Below are 15349 nucleotides of genomic sequence, written 5' to 3'. Positions count from 1 at the left end.
ATGACAGTGACTGGTGATAGCCGTATTTGTCACTGAATATTCCATATGATCAAAATACAATCTAAGGTTCAATCGGAATGTGGAAAGAAATTTGATTTCCATCACCATTCACCCACTCAATTTTATAGGATTTAATTCAAGTTTTAACAATGAACTTGAGGCAAAGATAGAATTGCAGGGAACTATGTGGACATGGGATGTGGAGGAGCAGAGTCTTTCAGCACTCTGCTGGGTCCTACTGCCCTGTCGTTCTACTCAACAGCCCTGTGCAGGTTTAAATTGCCTGTAGAATTGCACCAGCAGCATTTTGTTTTCATCGAAGGACTAAGCCCAAAATGGATGCGCCCGTGCTCAGCATCATAGATCACAAGGGTTTCAGGCTCCAGACTAGGAGAACACTCACCACCCTCACCCGAGAAGGAAAAGCCTGGGAGAGGACGCTCCAGGGTAGAAGACCACAGCAGCGGACCAGCTTAGGGCTCGTGGGCCGAAGGACCTACACCAAACCGTAGCCAGCTGGGAACCAGATATTGGGATGGATGGGATTTGTGGATTTGCCAATGATAAGCAGGAGTTTCCGAAGGGCTTTGGCCTTGACAGATTCCTAATCACTTTAGGGATTCAGAACAGAGCCAACAGTGACTTTGATGTTTTGAGCTCGGGTTAACTGCAAGACCTGACAGGAGGCTGTGCAGTTATACAAACACAGGAGGTGGAAGTACTGGAGGAGGTGGCAAGATACAGGGACACTGAATGTGCCTGAAGGGTTTCTATTTTACTTATCTTTCTTGTCTTGATAGCGGCACTATGTTGGTGCTGTCACTTTGTGTGCCTCTATAGGGCAAACTAAGAAAATTCTCACGTAAATTGACAATAAACAGTATCTTGAATCTTAAAATTGTTGTACTGTTGTATCCTCATGATGCATTCAAGATCGAAATCTCAATTAAAGTCTCATATTGCTTCCTGTAATCACTCCACTACAATGTACTTAACAGATAGATAATAAACATGAAAATATTCAAAATGTCCATCAAGTTACATTCAGACATCAGGATCTGAGTGTTCTCCCTTCCCAGGAAATTAAACATGCAAAAATCCATTAGAACCCATTTGCTCTCCTAGAATAGGGTAACAAAATATAATAGCTAAAAAGAAGTTTAGATTCAATTATAGAAATTAAAGAATTCAAGTAAATTCAAAATGAGGATTATTTATTTTAATTAACTTTTATATGCAATGAGATTAGTCTCGGCATTAAACTTATTCAGCAATTTATTTTTTACACATTTGCAAATTGAAGCTCTATTTTTAAAGAGGTTAATGAATTTTTCAGAAAGAAAAATCTGATGTACATCAAAACTACAATTTAAAATACTAAACAGGTGCCAGCATCTGTTCAAAAAGAAATGGTTAATGTTTCAGGTTGAAGTACCGTCATCAAAATTGGAAAGTAAGAAAATAGAATAGTAATGCACATCTCTATACGTAATGCTACAACGATCCCTTCTGTCATTGATTCTATTTGTGCTATCATTCCAGGGCATGCATCCTTTGTGTTAAACAAGGTACCGATACATAGAACAAGATTAAATTTCCCAGATATTCACTCAGACACCTCAGCAGAGCATTGCTCAAACAAATTTATTTATTTTTTTTAAACATGTGGGGGATTCATGCTCAAAGAACTCCAGAACAAATAGTGCAGTAACAGGCCAGTACTCCGCTGAGTACCATCAAGAGGGATACCAGCATATGTAAAAAAATGTGTACTCTTCCAGTGATTCTCCTAAATCAAACCAAAAGAAAACTCCAACCATCTGGAATCCAATTCAGAAATCCTGACAGTTAAATAGCTGCCTCAAACATAAGTCTTGAGCACGAGATACAGTCAAGGCCAGGGTCTGGACTGTGAGCAGGGTAGAATTCAGAGTGCAAGCCAAATGCACTGCCAGGATTGGGGTCCAGGGTCAGAAACATTGGTAGGTTAGTGGAAGCAGCCAGCATCCAGAGTACTGTACTTGTTTTGACAAATTAATTAGGTTCTATTTCCTACTCAATTTCAGATGGGATCAAGTCACCAGGTTCACTGAAACATTTATTGCACTGCAATGTATAGAAGTGAAACAAAATTGTGTTGGGTATTAAAAAGAGAAAGATCTAATGGTCTGGAAAATCTGCTAGTCTGGCAACATCCCAATTCCCATAGGAGAGAGATTATAACCAGATATTGAGTTTCACTTGAATTTAAATTATCTAGCCATATAATTGAAAATAATGAACAAAATCTCTTAATGATTGTAATCAATTCATTTTTATTTGTTGGGCAATTTATGGCTCTGGCACATAGTTGTTTCAGAAAAAAGATTTTCTCTTAAAAAAGCTCCCTCCACTCACATTGTCCTCAAGTATTACTTAACTTTCCTGCTGCAGTCATTTTACAGTCCAACAATGGGGAAATAGGTCCTTTGGCCCAACTTGCCCCTATCGACCAAAATATCCCACCCACACTGCCCAAACCTACTCTCTTCATGTATGCACCCAAATATTTCTTAAATAACATTGTCAGTTTCCTTGACAATAAATCCTCTTGCTTTTAATAGTGTGACTGTTCCCAGGCATATAGAACAGAAAACTGCATTTGCTCTTCAAAATGAAAATAGTGGCAATCTCTCATTTCTACTGGAAAAATTACTAAAATATCCCTTACCTGCACTCATGTCGCTTCTTGCAGTGGAAGAAAGGGCAACAGGTTTAGTAGTAAACCCTGCTGGTTTTTTCACTGATGTTCTAGCTAATGGTTGCCATGAAGTGCCAGTGTTTCCAGCATGGTAAGGTTGAAAAGAAGCAGGGGGATGTTCTTGCTCAGATTTTGGCAATATCTTTGTTTGACAAGACATGGCATTAAATAAAGGCTGACTGGTAGCAAAATGTAGATTCTGTAAGTTTAAAGGAGCATTATGCTGGGTGTTGAAAACAGATGTTGGTTGATAAGAGAAACCAGGGTAAGCATGGTTAATAGAAGCAGAATGGGTGGAGAGAACCTGAGTAGTACTTTGAGAAGGTACAATGTAAGGAACTTGACTTGGGTAGTGTTCTGTAATGTAACTTGCTTGCTGAGAAGTGTCTACAAATGACTGGACCGGTGTGGCAGTGATCATGTTAGGACCACGTGGTGCAATCAATGAAGAATCCATCGAAAGAGTGCTATACGTTTGGCCAGATCCTTGAGTATTATCCAATGATGTCGGACATACAGGTCTGATGATGTTCTGGACAGGGACCTGGTAGCTGTTCTGGTAAGTGATGAAGTCACAATGCCCAGCCGTTGATCTAAGTGGTGCTTTACTGGGCACTTGCTGATGACGTCCTGGAGCAGTACTGCTGTTTGGCAGAGATGCTCCATGACCAGAAGATAGAGGCTGCTGCATAGACAATAATGCGTTTGGTCTGAAATAAAAAAAATTGTATATATCAAACACCTTGTTTATAACTCACTAAATATTTCCAATGTTAAAATTCCAAAGGAACAATGCATATTTGCAAATTGTTTTATAGAAACAATTTTATAGATGCTTAGTTATCTTGGATATGTCCTTGATGAGATGGTGAGCAATAGTGATTTTTTTTACTCCATCATTGTACATGCAATGGCATAAATTTTAAATCACAGTTGTCTACATAATCCAAATACAGCTCCCATTCTTTGACATCAAATTAGTCGTTTAAAGGCTTTGAGCCATTTGTCAGCTACCTACATTCATTCATCTTAAGTCAGAAAATAGTGTGCTCATGTTGCAGACTTGCTCCATGTAATCCGAGTCAACACTTCAGCATAATACTGAAATGAATTTGTACTGAAGGTGTCATCTTTCAGATGAAAATTTTTCTGAAAGCCCTGTATACCCTTGCAGATTATCTTCAAAAATCTCATGCAGCATTAGAAGTGAAGCACGAGATTATTTGCTAATTTTTATTCTTCATTTCTCATGTTTTTAAATTCATTGTCATCTGAGAAACATTGTTGTACAAAAATGGCTTCCCTAGGCAATTCCTATATTACAACATTGGCTGCATTTCAAAAGTTTTAATTCATTATAAAATATTTCAGGAGATGAATGTTGTGAAAATGGGATTATATTTTCTTTATTGTGATAGGGCATTTCATGAATGTGCAATTTTTAAAATAAATAATTTCAAACACAGCAGCATTTTTAAAAATATTTTTTATTTAATACTTCACTGAGAACCATGCAGTAACAATATGTGTAAATATTCAGCATTAAAATATACAGTGATATTTTCCTTTTTTCTCCCTCTTCCCCATCCTCTATAACTCAAAGCAAGAAATGAAAGAAAAAATGAAGAAATAAATAAATAGTAGAAAAGAGAAAGAAAATAAAAAGAAATTGTGTCATCCAATATTTCATATTTAACCATTTTCATAATTGTAACATCGTGTCAAGAGATGGAGGTCGGAAATTGGCAGTTTCTAATATACTCTATGTATGGCTCCAAAATTTGTTCAAATAAAGCATATTTGCCTTTTAGATTGTAGGGATTTTTTTCTAATGGAATACACTTGTTCATTTCTATGTACCATTGTTGTATTTTTAAGGTTGCTTCAGTTTCCAAGTTATCTTTGTGCACTTTTTGCTGCTGCAAGTCCAATCGTAATAAATCTTTTTTGAGCCCTGTCTAATTTTAGACCTAATTCTTTATCTTTTATGTTATTTAACAAGAAGATTTTTGGGAGTTTTGGTATCCTATTTTTTGTAATTCTATTTAATATTAGGTTTAAATCCTCCCAAAAATTTTTCACATTTCTACATGTCCAGATTGCATGTATTTTTGTTCCAATTTCTTGTTTACAATAGAAGCATTTGTCCGATAGTGTTGGATTCTGTTCTTTTAACTTTTGAGGTGGAACATATAGTCTATGTAGCCAATTATATTGTATCATACGAAACCATGTATTTATTGTATTAATCATGGTCCCTGCACATTGTTCCTTCCATGTTTCATTCTTTATTCTGTTATGAGCCCAAAGGACCCCAAAACCCAGCAGCAATAGATATTCTCCACAAGTAGTTACTTAAACAAAAGCTGATTTTAATGATCTCTAAACATGAAAACAGAATCAAACTTTAACTTATCTTTATTAACTTAACTAACCCAAATGAACCCTCTTCTAATTCTAAGCACACGTTTATGATGTGTGTGTGTAAATTTAAGAAAAGTTCTTTAGTTCACAGTTCAATATTATTTCTCATTCTTCCAAGTTCACTGGTTACAGGCAATTCTTACACTGTGCACAGAATTTAACATGTATAAAGTTCACCAGGCTTTGGTGCTCGAAAGGTAAATGTTTACCGCTCAGGAAGGTTCTTTGGAGGTTTGCAGAGAGAGATTTGTTGTTCCAGGATTTCCACAACTGAGGTACCACCATTAGTCACCTCAATGTCTTGCTGATGAAACTTGCCCCATCATGGTTCTCCAGATGATAACCTTTTTCTTTCAGGCTTCCACAGAGTTCCTATCTGTTCCTCTTATTCCAAGAGAAACATCAGGCAGATAGCGGTTCCAGCCATCCACCGCTCTGGAGCTTTCTGTTTCAGTTCCAACAAGCTTCCTGCTTGCTTCAATTGTGATTCAGTGTCACAAACACTCTGGCTGAGAGAACTTGTTTTACCCTTCTCTCTCTCTCCTCTTCCAAATGCTAAAAAGCCCATGTGATTCTCTCACTTGCAAAACCCTCCCACCTTCTCCAGCAAACAATAGGAATTTGTCTTTTGTTCCCATCTGTTGTCTTAGGTAAACAAACTTCTCAGGAGTGACCTTTCTGTGCACTTTGCAAAAAGGTCAGAAGCCTTGTAAAAATGTTCAATGCAGATGACCTGTCTCCAGTCGATTCATTTGATGACATCATTTCAATTAGCACCTACTTGTGAAATGTGCATAGCATTCTCCATAATTTCTGTAATGTTACTGAATAGGAATTCTTCAGTATTTCGTATAAGATGTTTTAAAATGTGTGTATGTATGTAACCTAATCTAATTTTACCAATTATCTCCCAAATTCCATTACAATTCGTATATTTAAATCTTTTTCCCAACCTTTTTGTATTTATAAATTGCTTCATCATTTTCCTTGTATTGCAATTTACTATACATGTTTGTAATAATTTTTTTCTCTTGTAATGTCTGTAATTAAGCATTCATAGTAACTACTCTCAGGTAATCTAGTTCCCAACTTTTCTTGTAAATAAGTCTTCAACTGATGGTATGAAAATATTGTACTATGTGATATTCCATATTTATTTTTAACTGTTCAAATGTCAATAAATTATTTCCCCAAAAGCAATCTTTTATTCTTTTAATTCCTTTTCTTGCCCATTCCTTAAAAAATAAATGGTCTATTGTAAAAGGAATGGTTTTTGTGTTAGTAACATTTTTGGTATTTGATAATTTATCATCTTTCACTCCATATTTCTCTTCCATATTTTTAGTAAATGATGTAGTATTGGTAGATGATTATGTTGCCCGAGTTTCTTATTCCATTTATAAAGTAAATGTTCAGGTACCTTTTCTCCTAATTTATATATAGTTCTATCTTGAGCCAATCCAGTTTTTCTCCCATCTGATAAAAATTTAACTGTGCTGCCCTGTAATTACTTTTGAAATTTGGTAACTGTGATCCTCCTTGTTTATACACCCATGTTAATTTTTCTAAAGCCACTCTTGATTTTTTATTATTAATTTATTTAATTTAATTTTAAAAATAGCATTTGTATCAGATATTGTAGCCGTGGAAATACATTCATCTTGATGCAGTTTACTCTCCCTATTAAAGATAATGGTAAATCTTTCCATTTCTCAGTCTTCCTGTAGTTTTTAAATTAACAGTTGGTAATTTAATTTCTACAAATGATTTAAATTATTATCTATCCTGATACCAAGGTAACATATGGCCTGTGATTGCCATTTAAAAGGGGATTCCCTTTTGCATTTGTATAATTGACTTTACTCATTGGCATCACTTCATTTTATCAATGTTAACCTTGTATCCTGATATCGCCCCGTATTTTTTCAATTTTGTATATAACCTTTTTATTTATTTATCTGAGTTCATTAAATATACTATTATATCGTCTGCAAATAAGCTCATTTTAAATTCTTCCTCTTTTACTTTTATTCCCTTTATCGTAGGTTATTTTCTTATCAGCTCTGCCAATGGTTCTATCGTCAAAGCAAACAAGGATGGTGATAATGACCTACACAATTTAAAGTGGTCTGAAACATATCAATTTGTTACCACTTTTGCAACAGACCATTATACAGTACTCTAATCCAATTTTTTTTTTAAATTCCGGTAATTTGATTTTCTGTAGCACTTTAAACAGGTAATTCCATTCCACCCTATCAAAAGCTTTCTCGGCATCTAGAGCTATTGCCACAGTTGGTGCTTTATTTATTTGTGCTGTATGGATTGAATTAATAAATTTAGACATTATCTGCCGCTCTTCTAATCCTGTCTGATCTAGCCACTAATTTCAGTACATAGTCTGTTAATCTATTCGCTAGTAATTTTACTCTTAATTTGCAATCTGTATTTAGTAAAGATATTGATCTATATGAAGTTGGTAACAATGGGTCTTTTCCTGTTTTTGGAATTACTGTAATTATTGCCGTTTTACATGAGTCAGGCAAATTCTGGGTCTCTTCTACATGTTTCATTACCTCTAAGAAGGATGTGGTACGAGTCCAGAGGACCCCAAAACCCAGCAGCAATAGATATGTACCATGACAAAAGGTTACTTAAACAAAAGTTGCTTTTAATTATCTTTGAACATGAAAATAGAATCAAAAGAACTTATCTCTATTGGCTCACTTAACCTATTTAACCCCCTACTAATTCTAAGCACACGTGTGTGTTATGTGTGTGTGTGTAAGTTCAGCAAAGTTCTTTGATTCACAGTCTAATTTCACTGGTTGTAGGCAATTCTTGTGCTGTGCATAGAAGTTAACATTAATAAAGTTCACCAGGCTTTGGTGCTTAACAGGTAAATGGTTACCACTCAGAAGGGTTTTCAGAGAGTTTTTCTTGTTTCAGGTCACCATAGAGTTTCTTTCTGCTTCTCCTATTCCAAGGGAAACACTGGACAGCCAGTCCTCTCCAAAGCTTGGCAGCTTGTCCCTCTGGAACCAAAGTCTCTCTCTCTTTTCCCTCACTCCTTCCCACTCTGAAAGCAAAGCTGTTCTGCCTCTGCCTGCAAAGATCACCTGTTCTTCCAGACTGCAAACTGCTTTTCCGACAAAGCTGCTGCTGTACATTGTGCCTTTTCAAACAGTCCATCATGAGTCTGAGCACTCTTGCAAAAGCTCCTGAAAAAATTCTATTTTAAAGTGTTTGTGTGCCTGACCTGCTTAACAAATCTTTCCCAATTTATCCCCCAAACAGCTCTAGATACTCTGTCACAGGCGGAATTAATAGATGATTGAATACCTTATAAAATTCTGTCGGGAATCCATCTTTGCCTGGCGTTTTATTATTTGGCAATGGCATTAGTGTATCATATATTTCTGTTCTTGTCAGGGGCTTTAACAATTTATTTTGATCTTCCGATTGTAATTAGGGCAATTCAATGTTTGACAAAAATTCATCTATTTTGTCCTTCTTCCCTAGGTTTTCAGTTTGATACAACTGCTTATAAATTTTTTTAAAATTTCCAGTAATCTCAAATGGGTTTATGAGATCTGTTGATAGTTCTTGCTGTTTGCTCTGTATTTAGTTGCCAAGCCAATATTTTATGCATTTTCTCTCCTAATTCATAATATCTTTGCTTTGTTTTCATAATGTTTTTCTCCACTTCGTATGTATGCAATTTTCATTTTTTTCTCTGTCAATTCTCTCTTTTTTTCTATATCTTCCCTTCTTATTAAATCTTTCTCTAAAGTTACAATCTTTTTTTCCAACTGTTCTATTTCCTGATCATATTCTTTTTTAATCCTGGTCGTGTAACTAATTATTTGTCCCCTAATAAAAGCCTTCATTGCGTCCCTTAATATAAATTTGTCTGTTACTGAATTTGCATTTGTCTCAAAATATATTTTAATTTGTTCTACGTATTCCCAAAAGTCTTGCCTTTTTAACAATATAGGGTTAAGCCCCCAACTATATGTTTTCAGAGGAATACCCTCTATAACAAGGATGAGTGGTCTGATAAAAGTCTTGCCTTATATTCGGTCTTTCGAACTCTCCCTTGAATCTGAGCCGACAACAAGAACATATCAATCCTAGAATAGGTTTTTATGACTTTTGAATAATATGAATCTTCTCTTTGGCTTGGCTTCGCGGACGAAGATTTATGGAGGGGGTAAAAAGTCCACGTCAGCTGCAGGCTCGTTTGTGGCTGACAAGTCCGATGCGGGACAGGCAGACACGATTGCAGCGGTTGCAAGGGAAAATTGGTTGGTTGGGGTTGGGTGTTGATAATATGAATAATCCCTTTCTTTTGGATGTTGTTTACTCCATATATCAACTATCTTCATATCATGCATTGAGTTCAATGTAATTTAGCTGCTTTATATTTTATAATAGTCTTCCCGATTTTATCTATTGATGGGTCAAGGTTAAAATTAAAATCTCCCCCAAATAAAATGTGTCCCTGTGTATCTGTCATCTTTAAAAAAATGTCCTGCATAAATTCCTGCTCATCTTCATTAGGTGCATAAATGTTCAACAAGTTCCAAGATTCTGAATAAATCTGGCACATTATCATTACGTATTTACTCATTGGGTCTGTTATTACTTTATTTATCTTAATTGGCAGATTTTTATTAACTAATATAGCAGCTCTCCTGGCTTTTGAATTGTATGATGGTGCCACAACATGACCCACCCAGACTCTCTTCAGTTTGCCATGTTCTAACTCAGTTAAATGTTTCTTGTATAAATGCTATGTCTATTTTCTCTTTAAGTAATGTAACTTTTTTCTCTTAATTTGATTGTGAATTCCATTAATATTAATAGTCATACAGTTCAATGTATTCATTTTACCCATCAATTTTCACCACTATCCCACCTCTTCAACCCCTCCATCTCCCTTCTTCCAAAATCACTCTTTGGATTGTTCTTACTCTTTACTATATGCGACGACACAGCTAGTAGGAAAATAACAAAAACCTTAAGAAAACCAAAGAATATTACTAAAGAAAACAACATTAAATCCCCCTTTACTAAATTGCCCTTGCCACCTCTCAAGACAACCATAACTCCCTTTTCTTCGTGAGTTGCGGTATATACCGCAAATGTCAACAGATTTCTCAGTGGACAAATCTTCCCCCCCCTCCTCAGCTGCCCCCCCCCAGAGAATCACTATATATTATTCTGAAAAATATAACAAAGCTTTTTTTTTAAAACCTCTTTTTTTTCCTTAAATATTTGTAATCAAACTATTAACAATCCAACTTATTTATATACATGATCTTAACAGTCCTTTTAATATTTCTTTTATTATTCTTCTTGTTGCTTATCTGGGAATCGGTCTGCAAAGCGACGAGCTTCTTCTCGATCTGAAAACAGTCTATTTTGGCCACCAGGGATGAATATCATCAACACTGCTAAATTCTGTAACACAAAGTTATAACCTTTTTTCCATAGTACAGTTTTTGCTAAATTAAACTCCTTTCGCTTCTTTAAAAGTTCAAAGCTTATATCTGGGTAAAAAAAAAATTTCCCATTGTACTCCAATGGTTCCTATTTTCTTCCACTCTTTTCCTTGCCAATTCTAATATTTTCTCACTTGTTGCAAATCGTAATAGAAAACTATTAGTATGGATCGCAGTTTCTGATGGGGTTGTGCATTTGGCGCCAATGCTCTGTGGGCTCTTTCAGTTTTTATTTCTTCTTGGAGTTCTTCTACTCCCAAGATCTGTGGGATCCATATTTTTATAAATACTTTTATATTTGCTCCTTTCTTCACCTTCTTTCAGGGCCGTTATTTTTATATTATTACATATGCTGAAATTCTCTAAAATGTCAATTTTTGGGGCTAATAAGTCATGTGTCTTCTTAATCTCCTTATCTCTATCTTCCAATTTTTCTTTTAACTCATTCACCTCTTTTTCCATGCCTATCACTCTGTCTTCCACTTCATAACTTCACTTTCTTATTTCTGCCATAGCATTCTCCATTTTTTGCATTTTTACATTTGTCTCTTGCATGGTTTTTTTTAAATAGTGCTGAACTCAGCCATTATTGTGTTCATTAGAATCTTTATTTGACTGTCAAATTATTCCTAATCTACCATCTGTGTATTTTTTACCTTGTATTTTTTATTGTATGTCTTTATCTTCCGCTTGATCTTCTTTCTCTTGCTCCATTCCTTGGCTCCATGTTGATCCTGTTTCTATCATTGTCTTCTCCGCGGCTTCTCCCATTACCGAATCAGCATCTTGCTGTCGGCATCCATTCCCTTCAGCGTCTTCTTTAGAATGAAGAATCGTGCATGTGCGCTGGCACATTTTTCGACCTTTTTTTTCCAAGTTTCTCTGTAGAGGTCTGGTTTTCCCTAACCAGTCACTACTCCATCACGTGACCACCCCCCCCCCCCCCGCCCTCCCTCCAACACTGAGGACCCAACTAAGAAATCAGGAAGGAGTGTGCCTTAAAAATGTTCATACCACTGTAGCAGCAAAAATCTCCCAAAATTTAAAGCAAAAATTACGCAACAGGCCAGGTGTAGCATTATTCAGAAAAGTTAAGGTTCACGTTTTCAGTTTATCAGAACTGCCAATTGTAAAAAAAATGGATTCATGTCCCCCAAAGTCTTGATTGCATAGAGATGTAGTTATAGAATCATACAACATTGAAATAGGTCCTTCAGCCCAACTTGCCCACACCAACCAAAATGCCCCACCCATACTAGTCCCATCTGCCTGTGTCTGGCTCATATCCTTCTAAACCTACCCTGTTCATGTATTTGTTCAATTTATTCTTTAAAAATTGTAATCGTATAGCAAAAAGCATTATTGCTGCAGAGTTAAAGGTAATTTTCCAGTAAAGATTTTAAAAAACACCATAATCCATTAGGACAGTCAGATGATGAAAGTGGATGCCAAGTGCCTCTGCCACAACATGCTGTGGCTTCTCTTTCATTATCATATGCAAGAGCCAATGTCAAAATACAAAAATGAAGTGTGCATTGAAAAACAGGCACATGAACCATTATTTCATGTATTGGACCTTCTACCTGTGCAGTCTGTAAAAGCAGTTGAGAGCTTTACCCAGTAAAATTATTGCCTTTCTAGCCTATGGATTTTTGCAACTTCACTTTTGGATTAATATTCAGCAATAGCTCCACTGACCAAAGACACTTGCAACATAAATAAATTAAAAAATAAAATTTAAACACTAAATATCTTTAACCAGTGGTCCTTCATTGATCCCACATTTAGGGAAAGCTCAGGGAAGCTTTCCTCAATTTCAATCCAATTACACGTGCAAGAAGGAACCTGGGCCACAGCACAAAACAGAGAGAACATGTGCAGACCATGGTATCAGAACTAAAGAAAATTCTAACACCAACTGCTCTGAGCTGTCCGAAGAACTGAAACTGCCAAGTAACATGGAAAATGGGAGGAATCCCAGTAATTTCAATAACATGAAATAAAAAAGAAGTTTGAAGAGCTACCAGTTATCAAAAAAATAAACTGGAAAGTTTTAGTCTGACAAATTAATTCCAGAATGGACAAAGGGCAACATTTTGCCTTTCGATGGGGACAAATGAAGCAACCATAAGCATATGCACCATTAAGGCAAAACTTTTATCTCTTTCTTCAAGTACAAAGTCCAGAGATGAAGATATGCTTTTTTGAAAATTATAATTGAGAGCAGAGCACTTTCATACCCGAGTATTCAAACATTGCACATCCCCATTTTAATTACCTTCATGCAAATATCCTATTTGGGTAACATTTGTGGATCTCAAGACTGCTTTTGACAATTGATCATGGCACAATTTAGTTGATCATCAGAGACTCTATATCACCCTTTCTCAGTCTTTTTTTTGGCTAAGGCCCCCTTTGGACTCTGCTTAAAAGTTTATGGACTCCCTTCCCTGTTGGTTTCTTCCATACTTCTCTCCTACCAACTATACAAAAACATTTTAAAAATTATGATTTCAGTCCGTGGCTCCCCTTAAATGTGTTGTGGCCACCCCCCGGGGGAAGGGGCGAGTATGGCCACCATTGAGAATGGCCGCATTGAGAACTGACTAATACAGGAAACCTACATTATAGATGGAATGGATGGAGACTTCCAGTTGTGCAGTGTTAAGAGTGGAATGAGACATGGTTTCGCCATTGTTCTGAACCAATGCATGGATCCTCAAATGAGCTGTTCATTGAAATGAAGCATGCAAATGAGACTGTCCTGAAAGCTGAAACACTCAGTTACTTCTCCCATTGGAGCTTATACAAAACAAAAAAATCTCTTCTTATTTGCCTGGAAATACTGGATGAAAGGCAAAAGCATTGAAGAGCAGCTGCAGGACCTAAATGATATGCAAAGTACATAATTGATGTTGAAACTCAAATATCTCAGCTGCAAGCTGCAACATACTGGAACCAAAAGTAGAATCTCAAGTGTATTAATTTGGTCAAAACAGCTTAACACACATCTAATATACTTGTTGCTATTAATGCTGGGGAATCTTTATAATGTAAAAATACAATTCTGAAGAAACTCAGCAGGTCATACTGTGAAGAAGATTTCCCAAGGATGCAGCAGATCAAATTTAAAAACAAATTTAGACGTACAACACAGTAACAGGCTATTTCAGCCCATGAATTTGCCCAATTTACACCCAATTGACCTTTAACCCCCCCAGTATGTTTTGAATGGGGGGAAAGTGAGGGGGTAGAGAGAACAGATTTACCAGGATGTTGCCAAGAACAGAGGGCTGCAGTTATAAGGAAAGATTTAATATGTTGGGTGTATTTCTATTCTCACTGGAACGTTATACGCTGAGTGGAGACCTTCAGGATATTTATAAAGGATGGTCACAGACAAAATCATCAGAATCTTTTACCCAAGAGCAGATTGAAGAGGAATTGGGAGAAATTTAATGGAGATCTAAGGGCTAGGTTTTTCCACAATGGATGATTATTATATAGAATGAGTTGCATGGGAGGTGGTGGATACAGATACAATTATAACATTTAGAAATGTATCTGATAAGAAAAGGCTATCATTAATCTGATTACAACAGTTGGAATCTGAGTGCTGATTCTCACTGAAAATAACCCAATGTATTCCATCTCTGCTCCTTCAACTTACCAGTCTACAGCTTTCCCAGCTGAAACTGATTGATAAGTGCAGATTCTGTTAACATATATTTTAGCCAGAAATAAATTTTCCGGTGACATTGGAAGAGATGTTCTACTCAACATAGTTTACCCCACTAATTTCCATTGTATACTCTTCTTAATGGAGCCCTTGTTCTGGAAAAAAACAGCAATCATTGAGTACTTGAAAGCCATTATTTTACAAGTGTTATTTTCCAATTTGCATACAGCTAGTCCCCGACTTACAACTGTAATGGGGACAGGAGGATTGGTTGTAACTTGAATTTGGTCATAATTCGGAGAACGGGGACCTTTTTAGTGTTTTCTTTGAATGACGTTGCCATTGTGATTCTTTTTCATTACAGATCTTGAATGGGGCCTTGTGCCCTATGATGAGTGGGATCCAGATAAGTTTTTGGAATGTATTTGCTGTGGTGAGTGGTGGGGGGGTAGGGTTGGGACAAATACAGACTTTGGGTATGTATACTGTGACAGAGTATATAGATATGTTTTTGGGAAATGTTTGTTAGAGTAGGTTACATACAAACACTTTAAAACAGATCTTACTTGAAATACTGGAGCTCTGCTAATGCTAGACATATCAGGGCCTCAACAGCTTTTGCAAGAGCTTTGAAGAGTGCTCAAGAGATTCACTAATGGATTGTTGTTTACCAAAGGCAACAGATGAAAGAGCACATTGGCGCTGCTGTTGTCTGAAGGAGAGCTTGCTGTTGTCAGAGGGTCATGTGGTTTTGTAAGCAGAGAGAGAGAGAGTCAAACAGGCTTTCTCTCAAAGGGGGCGAGAGAGAGAGAGAGATCACTTGACAGTGTTACAGCCAGCAGAGCAGCTGGGACTGGAACAGGACAAGGTGGCAAGAAGCCCCAGTTTGAAAGATGGCCTAGTCAAAGCCCTGGTGGTTCATGCAAGAGGAGAGGAATGGCTGTCTAATGTTTCACTTGGAATAAAAGAAACAAAAAGGAACTCTGTGGTCACCTGAAA

At 36.5% G+C, this 15349-nt stretch overlaps 1 protein-coding gene across 4 annotated transcripts in view; it reads right to left on the bottom strand.

The window, feature by feature from the left end:
• LOC138758139 (protein transport protein Sec24B-like) overlaps positions 1-15349 on the bottom strand; it is a 188229-nt gene that overhangs the window by 153223 nt on the left and 19657 nt on the right. For all 4 annotated transcript variants that reach the window (XM_069926651.1, XM_069926650.1, XM_069926652.1 and 1 more), the window contains one exon: positions 2711-3450. In XM_069926651.1, the coding sequence (XP_069782752.1) occupies positions 2711-3431 (721 nt within the window). In that variant the 5' untranslated portion in view covers positions 3432-3450. The remainder of the gene's footprint in view (positions 1-2710; positions 3451-15349) is intronic.

Source organism: Narcine bancroftii, chromosome 3 (assembly GCF_036971445.1).
Source record: "Narcine bancroftii isolate sNarBan1 chromosome 3, sNarBan1.hap1, whole genome shotgun sequence".
Lineage (NCBI taxonomy): Eukaryota > Metazoa > Chordata > Chondrichthyes > Torpediniformes > Narcinidae > Narcine > Narcine bancroftii.
Note: the sequence above shows the minus strand (reverse complement) of the source record. Positions and strands in the feature narration are given on the sequence as shown.